This window comes from Podarcis tiliguerta (assembly GCF_965153285.1).
Source record: "Podarcis tiliguerta genome assembly, chromosome: 14".
NCBI classification, from domain to species: Eukaryota; Metazoa; Chordata; class Lepidosauria; order Squamata; family Lacertidae; genus Podarcis; species Podarcis tiliguerta.
Window position 1 is genome coordinate 50,617,543 of NC_139547.1, and position 14,080 is coordinate 50,631,622.

The 14,080-nt window shown below is 48.1% G+C and overlaps 2 protein-coding genes across 3 annotated transcripts in view; both read right to left on the minus strand.

Annotated features, from left to right (window-relative positions):
- The window catches only part of TTYH3 (tweety family member 3), an 80,798-nt gene extending 79,417 nt beyond the window's left edge, over positions 1 to 1,381 (minus strand). For both annotated transcript variants that reach the window (XM_083413575.1, XM_083413574.1), the window contains exon 1: positions 846 to 1,381. In XM_083413575.1, coding sequence (XP_083269701.1) covers positions 846 to 986 — 141 coding nt within the window. In that variant the 5' untranslated portion in view covers positions 987 to 1,381. The remainder of the gene's footprint in view (positions 1 to 845) is intronic.
- Positions 1 to 14,080, minus strand: part of CARD11 (caspase recruitment domain family member 11) — a 324,316-nt gene that overhangs the window by 53,490 nt on the left and 256,746 nt on the right. The window lies entirely within an intron of this gene.

Consider the following 14,080-nt stretch of genomic DNA (forward strand, 5'->3'; position numbering starts at 1 on the left):
AAACCCTTCGGATGAAGGGTGGCTTAGGATCTTTTTAAGCAATGGAAATCAAATCAAAGGAAGGGGCTGTTAGAAGAAGATAAATAAAAACAGAGCCGGCCAGTCCTTTCCCCACCAGCAAATCCCTGTATGAAGAAAACCACACAGTTGTGCAAAGCCAGGACATTGTGTTCTGAAAAATTTCGATCATAAATTTCGATCATAAATAAACGAACATATAAAATCAAAGGGGGGGGGGGAGAAGTCCGATAATGAATATGCTGTAAATGTATAAATATAAAAAAGTGGAAGGGTGAGAGTGCACTTGATAATACAAACAAATAAACATAAATAAATAAAGTATGCATGGGAGGAAGAGAGAGAGAGAGGCTGGATAATTTAAATAAATAAATAAAGCAAGCACGCAAGCAAGCAAAGGGGGAGATTAAGTGGATGGGCAATGTAAATAAATAAATATAAACAAGTCTGAAAAAACAAAGCGGGGGGGGGGCGTTGGAAGCGTGGACTGATAATATAAATAAATACAATTGAATAACTAAATAAATATCAACCAAGCAAGCACGGAGAGTGAGAGAGCGGACGGGTAATTAATGTAAATGAATTAAATATAAACAGACGAAGCGGGGGGGGGGGGAGAGAGAGCGAGGAAAGGACTGGCAATATATAAATCTGGTCTGTTGGCTGCAGGTCTCTCTGGGTTGGCTCGGGCGAGGAGAATCTACTAATGGGTTCTGTGTAGGTGTATTTCACGGTGTGTGTTGTGGGGACACACACAAAAACCACACACACACCCGGGGTGGGGGGGAGCCGGGTGGTGAGTCGCCCCTTCCCTCCTTCCTTCTCACCTGCTGGTACTCGGCGTCCTCGGGTCGGAAGTCGTCGCCGACGGCCTCCCAGCGGAGGCTGAAGTGGGGCAGGCGGTGCAGGAGGCTCACCCACCACGGAGGAGAGTAGCTCACGCCGGCCGCCGCCGCCGCCGCCGCCATGCCCGGCCTGAGGAGAGAAGGCGCCTCGCCTCCCCCGGTCGCCTCCGCCGCCGCCTCCGCCTTCTCCCCCTCAGGGACGCCGCGCCGCCGCCGCCTCCTTCCTTCCTTCACCCGGAGGAGCTGCCCCTTCCCGCGGCCATGAGGGGGCAATGCGAGCAGCAGCAGCAGCGCCGCCTCAGCGCCGCCGGTTCAGGCGGCCCAGGAGGCCCCGCGGCCCCGGCGGCGGCTTCGGAGGCTCCGTGCCCGACATGGCCCCTGCCCCGCCGGCCCACACGCTCCCTCCGCTCGGCGCGGCTGCCGGCGCTCTTTGTTCGCCTCTCGCCGCCGCCGCCGCCTCCGCCTCTTCCTCCCCGGATGGCGCCGCCCACACGGACCCCCTTTCGGCGCCGCCCGAGTCGGCCTGCCTGCCCGCCTCGCTCCCTCGCCCGCGCGCGTGCGTGTTCGTGGGCTGGCGGAGGGGGCAGAAATGGCGCCTCAGGATGCAGGCCCTCGGCGCCGCCTGGCCGCCATCCCTGCTGCTGAGCCTAGGGAACGGAGGGGCATCATGGCCACACACAGACACACAGGGCATGGGCACAAAAAGGTCCCCCCTACACACACACACGGTGAGAGGGGGATATGCACTAAAAGATCTCTCTCTCTACACACACACACACACAGAGGCATACAGTATACACAAAAGGTATCCCCTGCACACACAGACACACAAGCACGAGGGCTCTTATACACGCACAAACAGGCATGGACACAAAAGGTCCCCCTACACACACACACACACACACACACACACACGGTGAGAGGGGGATATGCACTAAAAGATCTCTCTCCCTCCCTCCACACACACACACACACACACACACACAAACACAGAGGCATACAGTATACACAAAAGGTATCCCCTGCACACACAGACACACAAGCATGAGGGCTCTTATGCACACACAAACAGGTCCCCCTACCCACACACACACACACACAGTGAGAGGGGGATATGCACTAAAAGCTGTCTCTACACACACAGGCATATACACAAAAGGTATCCCCTACACACACAAGCATGAGGGGGATAAACACTGAAAGCTCTTATACACACACAAAAACAGGCATGCACACAAAAGGTCCCCCTACACACACACACAAACACACAGTGAGAGGGGGATATGCACTAAAAGCTCACACTCTCTCCACACACAGGCATATACACAACCCCCCCCCTATGGGATCACCCCTCTCACCGGTCATCGCTAACCTGTACATGGAACACTTTGAAACCAATGCTTTAGACAAGTCAGAACACAAACCCAAACTTTGGCTCAGATATGTTGACGACACCTTTGTAATTTGGCCACACGGGAAGGAAAAACTGGATAGCTTCCTCACACATCTCAACAGCCTACACCCCAAAATACAATTCACTATGGAAATAGAAGCCAACAACCAACTTCCCTTCCTTGACGTCCTAATCTACAAAAAACCTGATGGCTCCCTAGGACACACTATCTACCAGAAAAAAACACACACCAACCGCTACTTACATGCACAATCACACCACCACCCTGCACAAATAAACTCCGTAGCCAAGACTCTCATCTCCAGAACCAAACGCCTGGCTGACGAAGACCACTTGACAACTGAGTTACAGAATCTCTCAAATGTGTTAATTGCCAATGGATACCAGCAAAACAGGGTTACGAAGCTAATCCAAAAAGAAACACCCCCCAAAAACCAAGACACAGAAGAAAACAATGGCATAGCCCTCCTTCCTTATATCAAGGGCACTACAGATAAAATTAGCAAAATCCTCCATAAACACAATATCAAAACAGCCTTTTGCACCAACCAAAAAATAGCCAATATCCTCAGAAACCCCAAGGATAAAATTCAGTTGGAAAACCAAGGGGTCTATGAAATACCCTGCAAAGTCTGCCCAGCCACGTACATTGGACAAACAAACAGACGAATAAATGCACGGATCGCAGAACACAAGAATGCCGTCAAAAAAGAAGAAAAAACTTCCTCTCTTTTCCAACACATGAAAGAAACAGGACACGAAATTAATTTTGCAGATTCCAAATTGCTCTTTAACATGGAACATCACCACAAGAGAATAATCATGGAAGCCATCGAGATAGAGAAACACCCTCACAACATGAACAAGCGTGACGACACATCCCGCTTGCCAGACATCTGGAAATTAGCCCTCCCCACAAAATCTGACACCAGATCCAGAGGCACACAGAACGCCATCACCAATCAACCACACCAGACCCAAACCCAGACCCTCTCCACAGATAAATTACAGACACCATCCAGTAGCCAAACCAGGGTGGCACCTCCGGATGCTGCACCCCCCTGCAATCCCTACACAGATCTGGCTGGCACAGGCCACAAAACCACAGCTCGCCCCTATACACGAAGCCAAGCCAGAGCACAACCAAGTGCAATACAGCCATCTTCTCAGAAAAACTCTTCACAAAGTTCAAGAGTTCAAGACACGAAGGCTTTAACAACTAATCCACACCTAATGACCCACCTAAGTGGGATTCAGGAAATCACTCAAGAAATCACTCAAGATATCCCTCAAGTAATTAAGGAACAAAAGAAGAAAAGGCACACTAGCCTGGGAACCTCCTCTCTGCCCAGAACATTGGAGGCTATACACCACACCTCCTCAACAGTATTTATAGGAACTCAAACACTGAGATCCTGCTCTGTTCCAGTAACAAGAAGCCGAAAGCACCAGCCTGAAGATGACGAGTGAGACCTCGTCGAAACGTCGCCTAGACACCCCAACTTTTACACGGGAAGACACCCGAGGACACCAAAACCTGCAACCCCCCCCCTTACATACACAAACAGGCATATAAACAAAAAAGGTCCTACCCACACACAGGCATGTACACAAAAAGGCCCTCTACACACACACACACACACACGGTGAGAGGGGGATATGCACTAAAAGATCTCTCTCCACACACACACACAGAGGCATACAGTATACACAAAAGGTATCCCCTGCACACACAGACACACAAGCATGAGGGCTCTTATACACACACAAACAGGCATGGACACAAAAGGTCCCCCTACACACACACGGTGAGAGGGGGATATGCACTAAAAGCTGTCTCTACACACAGGCATATACACAAAAGGTATCCCCTAGACACACAGACACACAAGCATGAGGGGGATATACACTGAAGGCTCTTATACACACACAAAAACAGGCATGCACACAAAAGGTCCCCCTACACACACACACAGAGTGAGAGGGGGATATGCACTAAAAGCTCACACTCTCTCCACACACAGGCATATACACAACCCCCCCCCTTACATACACAAACAGGCATATAAACAAAAAAGGTCCTACCTACACATAGGCATGTACACAAAAAGGCCCTCTACACACACACACACACACACACACACACAGAGTGAGACGGGGATAAGCACCACACACAGAGGCATATACACAAAAGCCCCCTCCCCCTGCTTACATACACAAACAGGCATATAAACAAAAAAGGCCCTGCCTACACACACACACAAACACACAGGCATGAAAGGCCCCCTTACTCACAAGCTCTCCACACACATACACACCAACGGGCATAGGCGTCTAAAGGTCCCCCTTCACAGAGAGACATGTGCACACAGAGGCATGCACACAAAAAGTTGCCTCTAAACACAAGACGTCATTGTCCGCATCCATTCGCCTCAAGAGACAATGGGATGCACCTCCAGGGTGAAGTGAATCTGTTGCATTTGCAGCACCAAAGTGACCTCTCAGGGACACAAACCTGGGCATTGGGGGGGGGGGGGTCCTTAGCCTCCTGGAGGGCATCTTTGGGCTCTGCACCCACCACGACAGCCTTTGATTCCCAGCCATCAAGTAAGCTTGATCTGGTCTCGCACCCTGTTCCCGATGTAGATGTTCACTCACCCCTTCTTCCCTGGCATTGGGCATTTGTGGTTTGCCGCAGGTGCCAAAAGTCTTCGGCCAGCACCATGCGTTGGACACCAAAACCCTACTTTTGAAGACACTGGAGGTATTCAGAAAAGCGTTTTTGAAGAATATTTTAAACCCTGACAGGTTCATATAAGCAGTTCTTCAGGTAACGATATTCCAATCTTTACAGGTAACCAAGATGAGGGTCTAAAACTTCCCAGCAATTCCCTCTCCCCCCTACTTATCATGCTCTAGTTTTCCAGGCTCTGTCCCAGCCCATAAAAGTCCACTTGGTCCCATCCCAAAGTCTCAAATTCTACCTTGCCCCCTCACCTCACCTGGCAATATTTTGAAAGCCAATGTTTATTATTTATTTATGGCTCCATAACCAGAGTTCTCTTGGTGACAAAATCCGAAACCATCAATCAATATAAGCAACAGCAGGGAAAACCAAATAGAAAAAAACCAAACCACTTCAGAGCCAAGGTTAATGTAGGTTTGGCCACATTCATATAATGAGAACCACAAAACACCTCACAGAGCTAAAACCAAATCCTAAAACTTAAGTGAATTGTAGAAATTAAACTGCTCATACAAACAATTTTAAAGGGCCTAGATTGCTATTTTTTTAAAGCTATTTGCCTGATGCTGGGCACTAAGATCTACAGAGGAGTTTTTCTCTGTCCTGCCGCATCTGACATGTTTGGTGGGAACTTGAACAAGAGCCTTCTCAGTGGTTGAACCCAGACTTAGGAACTCCCTACCAAGAGAGTTCCCTTTGATGGTCCTTCTGCCAGCAGGCAAAAACTGAAAGTTTGTAGTCACCACAAGATTTGGTTTACTGATCCTAAGATTCAGTGCTTGGCAGAGGGTTGGACTCGATGGCCCTTGTGGTCTCTTCCAACTCTATGATTCTATGATTCTAGGTCACCTTGATCTAAGGTGCATCATGGGCTGCCTGATTTGGCTCAGGGACTGTCAAAGTCTGCTCTGCTCCACCCCAGCCCTGCAATTCACTACAGTGAAATTTAAAAACAGCTATAACTTCGCTTTTCTTTTGATAGAAGTGGATGGAATTTGCAGGCATATTATTCTCTTCAGAGTGCATAAGGTTTGCCAAAGTACAGGCAAATAGGTTTAGGGTTGGGAGTGGGGATAACACTTTTAATGTTTTCTTTAAGAGAGAGAGAAATGAAACACCTATAACTTTTTATTTTGGGGCAGAATTGGACAACATTTTCAGGCATGGCTGTCCCTTTTGGGAGCATGAAACCAGCAGAATTTCAGGTTAGCTGCAATGGTTTTCCTGCAAGGGCAGCCATTATTGTTTCAGCACAGGTAAAAAAAAAATCACTTAATCTCTCCTAGTGATTAGGCTGAACCAGCTAGGACCCTATCATGCCGAGATGATAAGTCTGAATCTCACCTAAAACCCATGTCCTTTGACCTGGAATTTTTCTCCTATCAGTGTGGGACCCAATTCTGAATTACCATTTTCTACAAAGACTTAGGCACGCTCCCTCCTTTCTCTTTCTTTCTTTCTTTCTTTCTTTCTTTCTTTCTTTCTCTCTCTCTCTCTCTCTCTCTCTGCACACACACACACACACACACACACACACACAGAGAGAGAGAGAGAGAGTCCTGGCACAGAGAACGAACTCTGGGCTTTGGAACCAGCCCATAGGCACCCTGGCTGAAATTAAGCCCTGGTCACATGCTTATCATGGACTCATGGAACACATATGCAACATAAAATTGGCTCTAGGCCAGCCCATTGCTGGAAAAATCCAGAGCCATTCCCAGCTGTGTGAAATTAACCTTTGTTTCAGAATGTAAGGGAAATATATCCTCTTAGGACTAGAAATAAGTTAGCTCTGATTAGCTTCAAGATGGCATAAAGAAACAGAACATGATAACAAGTAGTCATTGTTTTAAAAAATCCCAAATTTACTGCTGGGCCTCTTGCAAAGATTAGTGTGGGCAAGGGAGGTGGGGAGATTCTTTGTGGAAATGTTTTGCATTAGGGAAGAATGTGCCAGATGAAAATTAAATCTGGCTGTATAACATGAGAATTCTTTAAACTTTTCCAAAGTGTGGATCCCATCTCACAGTTCACATGCTTTTCTGCTTGACTTACAGCCCACATCTCTTTGTCTTCAGCTGCTTAATAACCCTGTATTCATGTGTTGTGGTGGTGACATACTTAGCTACAGTTAGGACACTGTTGCCTGAGGGGGGGGGGGGAATAGTAACAAAGCCCATACAATGAGATTAGTCAATTTTACATGGACCACGTTCAACTGTTCTACATACTAAAATTGGAAAACTTCTAATCTAATTAAACCAGCTTCAGCAAGAGAACCAGCCAAGCCACAGCAGTCTCTGTCTACCATTGTGGAATTTTAAAACTTTTGAACCATCTTTTAAACTATCAAAAGTTGGTACCTTTGCACAGCTCTTTGTTAACAGTCCCTTGCAGGCAATTAAATGTCAGAAAGTACTACTAAAGGCATATAGGGATATTAGTCCAACAACATCTGGAAGGCTGCAGTTGCCTCCCACCCCAGCTTTAGAAGGAGAGATCACTGTACATTTCGGGGGGGGGGGAGTATTTGGGTTTACTTGCAAAAATACAAGTAGCACACAGGTGGAAGTATGCAGCATAACCCTCTTAACAAAGAGCAATTCCAGTGTCCCCACAGCAAATTTCTACAGACAGGTCCAGATGCTTAGATAAAGATCTGCACTTCCTGGTAAAGGAATTAATTCAGACTCACCTGTCACTGATCAGAAAGTTGTTTTAACTCTGATTGTTACCCTGCTGTGAAGAATCAATGAAATGCCTAGGTATAATTTAAGAATGATTGCCCATAATACACAAGAACAGACAGGGCCATGAAAAAGCAGCAATATATTACTCCCAGTGGCAAAACATTTATTAAAATCTTTACCAGTCTGCACTTTAAAGGCAGCTTGCAAAAGATTAAAACAATCTCAAAACTGGGAACACAACCTACAAAGTCTATCAACACAGAGAGTGACAGAACACTGTGACATTACATTACATCAGATGTCAACCCAGCTGCAGATTCAAGAGCCCACCCCAAAGATCCCAGGCTCAATCCTTGGGATCTCAAGGAAGGGCTGGGGGAGGGTCTCTGCTTAAAACGCTGGCAAGTTGCTGATCATCCATGTAAAACAGTAATTAGATGGTGCAATGATAAGGTACAAGGTATACCTGATAAGGTATAAAGACGCCTCCTATCTTCCCTTCTATGGAGATTGCCAGAGTGCACATGTGGGATGACATGGCCTTTTGTGTGTTGCTTGGCATAAAACCCCAGGGGGAAAAACTCACTGTGCAATGCCATAGCACATTTTTCAGGCACAATGGAGAAAACTGCCAGATCATGCACTTAAGACAATATGGCAGGCTACTGCAATGGCCCTTCCTGTAGGAGAAAGCAGCACCGCCACCACCAAGACTTCTCCATCATCACCTTCCAGTGACCATCTTCCTGCTCAACTGCTTTATTAGTTGGAGGGGGGGTAGGAGAGGTCCTCTCATAATGGTTTGCATACCCAGAACCCAAACATTCCTCATTCTAAGTCAAGAGGTAATGATGGCTTGGAAGCAACAGGTCAAGGAAGAGTTTGGGAACACCGAGGCGAGCCGTTGAACAGCATCCCCACTTTCTGGTGGGCATTTTGTCAGACTGCATCATCAAAGGCCCATTCTACACCATGTGGCAAGAAGCGGGCAGCCAGATATGGCGGGGGAAGGGATTCTAATCTCTCGGATCAACTTGATCCTATTTGGGAAATTTTGCTTACATGAAAGCAGATGGTGAGCAATCCCTTACCAATTATGGCTCGAGGATGCGTTCCATTCTCTATAATTGTAAAGGCACTTCCCACGTTGCCACCCTTCTCCATCTACACCTCCTGTCGGTTTTGTCTGAAAACCAAAATGGGAAGCAACAGTTACAGAACGGGGGGGGGGGGGGGGGTGTCCTTGAGGCAGCCTCTCTGTCAGCATGTTGAAAAGCAAGCCTAATTGGGAGGTGGGGGTAGGTGCACATAGGAATGAACACTCTCAAGTGTGTCCAATTAGAAGCTGCAACGGGAAAGAGAAAGGAATACAGAACTCATTGGCATCATTTTAAATGTTTGTCTCATTCTCATAAGAAAAGCCCTGCTGGATGAGACCTGCAGGTGGTGAAGGCGATGTCTGCTCCCAGGTCACCTAGGTACTAAGGCACAGCCTCCCTTACTACGGCAAGGCACATTGTATTTCTATTTAATTCATTTACCTCTACAGCTATAAATTAGCATATGCATTTTTGTAATGCAAATCTGTCTCATGGGGGGGGGGGAGGTTGATGCATTTCCTCTTTTTTGGCAGTATGCAAGCAGTTACCCTGTACACACCAACTTACTCCTCCGCTAGCAATGGATAACATTTGCAAGATGGCTCCATTTGCCCACCACAGACATGCATGTGGTTGCAGAGGAATGTCTGTGTCTCTCCCTTAGAAGCATAATGACCTTGTTGCCTTCCTTGATGTCAAGATTTTTAAATGGACTTCCACCTTTGAGGAAAAGCCCTGTCGCAGCAGTGGTTGTAAAAACTCGTGCAAGATGATGCCATATGGTGATATGACTGCTGATGAGTTCTTTCTGCATGATGTGCCAAAGGCATATTTATTCCCTGTGCGCCCCCCACCCTCACGCGGACCAGCCATTTGAGGAGTGGGTTTATCTGTGTTGTGATTTCTCCATGAGAGTTATAAAGATTGCAATTCCACTGCAAACAGCCCACATTTGGGAATGATACATCGTTATTTCCTATGGGTTTGTCCCTATGGTATTGTACAAGGCCAGAAAAACAAAAAACAAAAACGCACACTCTCTTTTGTGTTTATTGAACGTGACTCTTGTTCCTGGAGGCAGGGAGCAGTGATTCCATAGCAGCAACCTCACACAATGGAAACCTTCAGCCACCTGGACGCGGATGTCTGTTTTTAATTAAGACCCCCTGAAATATAGTTCATGCTACATCAAACTACCTAGCGGTTGCACGATGTGGAACTGAGATCTCAGCAAGCCAAAAATGGCGAGGTTGATTATTTATTTATTTGCATGCTGTCCCCCCGTTTGTGGCAAATGCCAGAAAGTCAGGCTATGACCTTAGCTGCGCCAGGGGATTAGTCAAGAGGAAGTCAGAGAGAGGTCAATGCACCAGATGTCTCCTCAGCACTGCTTTTGGCACCCTGCTCTACTCTTACAACAAACGCAAAGGTTGAAAAATTTCAGCTGTACAAACCAGTCCTTGGCTATTTACACTACCAATTTTTTTTTTTGGGGGGGTCACATTACTCCCTACTGAATGAAGCATCCTATGACTGTATGGGAGATTTCACAGGGCCATCCAACTTCCCGCAAGAGCTCATGCAAATATCCGTAGCCTCCAGGGCGGGGGCGCCCCAACCAAGGCAGAAAGCCTAAAAGCTTTTTCTGTGCTGGGTGCTGCTTTGGTTACATGATGCAAAAAAGGTTTATAAGCTCTCCACTTTGCCTTGGGGAGCAAAGCCTGCTTGGCAGACGGCCTCTGGGAGTGCTGGGCCTGCTCTCTCTCACCCCCCCCACCTGCGGGGCAGTTCCAAGATTTGGGGTACATGCCACTTGGAACCATACCTTTGTGTAAGACGTGATTGTACTGTGCATATATTCCATTCTGGCCCTGCCTAATGTCTTGGGATTTTGGGTGTCTGTATCTTTGCCCTATGGGATGCGGGTGGCTCTGTGGGTAAAAGCCTCAGCGCCTAGGGCTTGCCGATAGAAAGGTTGGCGGTTCGAATCCCCGCAGCGGGGTACGCTCCCGTTGTTCGGTCCCAGCACCTGCCAACCTAGCAGTTCGAAAGCACCCCCGGGTGCAAGTAGATAAATAGGGACCGCTTACTGGCGGGAAGGTAAACAGCATTTCTGTGTGCGGCTCTGGCTCGCCAGAGCAGCGTTGTCACGCTGGCCACGTGACCCGGAAGTGTCTTCGGACAGCGCTGGCCCCTGGCCTCTTTGAGTGAGATGGGCGCACAACCCTAGAGTCTGTCAAGACTGGCCCGTACGGGCAGGGGTACCTTTACCTTTTTTAGAGCTGGAAGTCAGTGGTCACAGGTTCAAACCCTGGCATCTTACAGATAAGACAGGAAGCGACTCCTGTCTGAAACCCTGAAGATGATGCCATTCTGTGTAGATAAGACTGAGCTAGATGGGCCAATGTTCTGACTTGGAATACGCCATCTTCCCGTTCTCCAAGCGTGTGGCACCATTTGCTGCTCTGCCTCAGTAAGCACAATGTTCTGAGTTGGCCTTCACCCTCCCCACCCCCCAAAAAAACCCCCATCATCACTACCAGGAATAAAATCCACTTTCTGTCCCAGCAGCAAGCCAGTTTACCGGTTGACCATTCTACCTACACCTTTATAATGTCAACTCCCTCATAAACCCGAAAAGATTAACAAGCACCAATCTGAAAGGGACTCAGCTGTCCTGCGGAAATGCAAACCTCTCCCCCTCACCTCTAGCTCACACACACTTTGTTCATAGCTCTCTCTTACGGCTTGCTATTGTGGGAAGGAGGATCCGGTTTCATCAAATTACTCACACTAGTAGCTCCCCAGGGACTGGAGTCTGGGAAACATTTTGCTCCTGTCTTGGCCTTTGTACACACTCTGAGTTTTGTATGAAAGCCTGGGGTTTTGCCATGGACTGCGGAGGTGCCTCTGAGCCTCAGTTACAGGCTTCCAGCCTCCTCTCCCTGCACATCAGATGTATTCAGCCTCTAGATGCAAGTATTCCACCCCCCCCCCCCGCTTACGTCATTGACAGTGCTTAGCCGTATATACAGAGCTGTTCAGGAATCATATCCAGCCTGCGCACCAGAGCTACCTTCTGCGCCCCTGACAATGTGACTGGAGCAGCAGCGGATGGAATTAATTTACCTGATGGTGTAAACCTCTCTCCCGATTGCCTGGGCTCTGGACAGCTCCCAGCAGCTGCCTCTGGAAGCCCTACAAACAGCGTTTCCACTGATGGGATTAAGCAAAAATCATCTGCTCTGTACCGTAGCCATCCTTTTTGGCTGCAAGTCCTGGCATGAATGATAGCAAGTATCAGATAGAGAACAGATTTCTGTCCCCGACTTAACAAGCATTCAGCATAAGCGAGGGAGCCAATTTCTCTCTTTTATGTAGAGGGGCGTTGGAGGGGTTGGGGCAGAGAGACTCACTGGAAGAAGAACAAGCAATATCTTCCAAAGGACAGAGCTCTGGGCTTCATGGACGCATTAACGGTAACCACTTGCCACTAAAGAAAGGCTACCTTTCCCCCTCCCGGCCTGCGATGCATTAAAGTTGTCGTAATGACAGCCCAGAAAGTTTTCCTCTTTTGTCTGTGGAAAACAACGGAAATCTCACAAAGGTTGAGGAGCCCCAGCCAAGATGCAACGTTTCCCATCTTGATTGCTAATAAGCAGGCCGGTAAATGCAGCAAAACCCCAAAGGGGAAAGACTGCAGCCAGAGGGCAATGTTCCAGGAATGTCAGTCATAATGGTGGTTTGGAATCTCCTTCTTAAGATGCTGCAGGCCAGTGAATGCCAGTTGCCGAGAAGCAACCCTCAAGAGGGGCTCTTGCATTCCAATCCTGTTAGCTGGGCTTCCCAAATGCATTGGACTGGCCATTGGGGGGAGCAGAGTGCTGGCCTAAGGGGCCTTCAGCCTGACCCCATAGGGCTCTTTTTATGGAGGAGACGGCACTTAGTTTCATGATAGTGCAAGTGGCAGCATAGGCCCAAGTTTTGGCACAGACTATCAGAAGCACCCCACAAAGGTAAAGGGACCCCTGACCGTTAGGTCCAGTCATGGACGACTCAGGGGTTGCAGCGCTCATCTCACTTTACTGGCCAAGGGAGCCAGCATTTGTCCACAGACAGCTTCCGGGTCATTTGGGCAACATGACTAAGCTGCTTCTGGCGAAACCAGAGTGGTGCACGGAAACACCGTTTACCTTCCCGTTGGAATGGTACCTATTTATCTACTTGCACTTTGATGTGCTTTCGAACTGCTAGGCTGGTAGGAGCAGGGACCGAGCAACAGGAGCTCACCCCGTCACGGGGATTTGAACTGCCGACCTTCTGATCGGCAAGCCCTAGGCTCTGTAGTTTAGACCACAGTGCCACCCGCGTCCCTACAGCCCACAAAAGAAGGAAGCATTTCCTCCAAGCCAATCCTGAATGGCTGGGGACAGGTTTATACACAGCAGGCTCCATCCTGCTTTCGCTGTGTGAGCAAGCAGGCATCTTTGCTTCCAATTTGAAGAACAAAAAAAATATTAGGGAGATTCTGTGCATTAACTCACTCTCACACACAGAAACTCCACTGAATGTATTGTACAAATGGTTACTGGTTTTGCTCAAAACAAATCCAACTCTGGCTGCAACCCTAAAAACATACACTATGAGCAAGCCCAACTTGACTCAATGGGGCCCGCTTCACATGCATAGGATTGTGCTGTCAGTTTACGGGGCTTCACCTGCCCAAGATCCACTTGAGTGTTTGCAGATATCCATTGTGCCAATATAATAGTTACATCCCTGGAAAAGACCCTGATGTTGGGAAAGTTTGAGGGCACAAGTAGAAGGGGACGGCAGAGGACGAGATGGTTGGACAGTGTTCTCGAAGCTACCAACGTGAGTTTGACCAAACGGCAGGAGGCAGTGGAAGACAGGAGTGCCTGGTGTGCTCTGGTCCATGGGGTCATGAAGAGGTGGACACAACTAAATGACTCAACAACAACAATAGTTACATATCCTATGGCATCATTTCCCCCCATCCGGCAATAATTTAACCACTCAGCTAATGGCTTGGCAGCCAGATCCACGCGCTACAGTGCATGACACAAACCATGTAAAGCACTGCAATATTTTGATATACGTTTTGATTTGTAAACATTGCTGGCAGGGGGTAGGTAGCTTTCTCTGATCCCTACAATAAGACAGATTTTTGTTGTCATGCAAGTGGATCATATATGCTGCCACCCCACACACCGAATCCCCCAAAGAAACCATGTTGATTTGTTCCA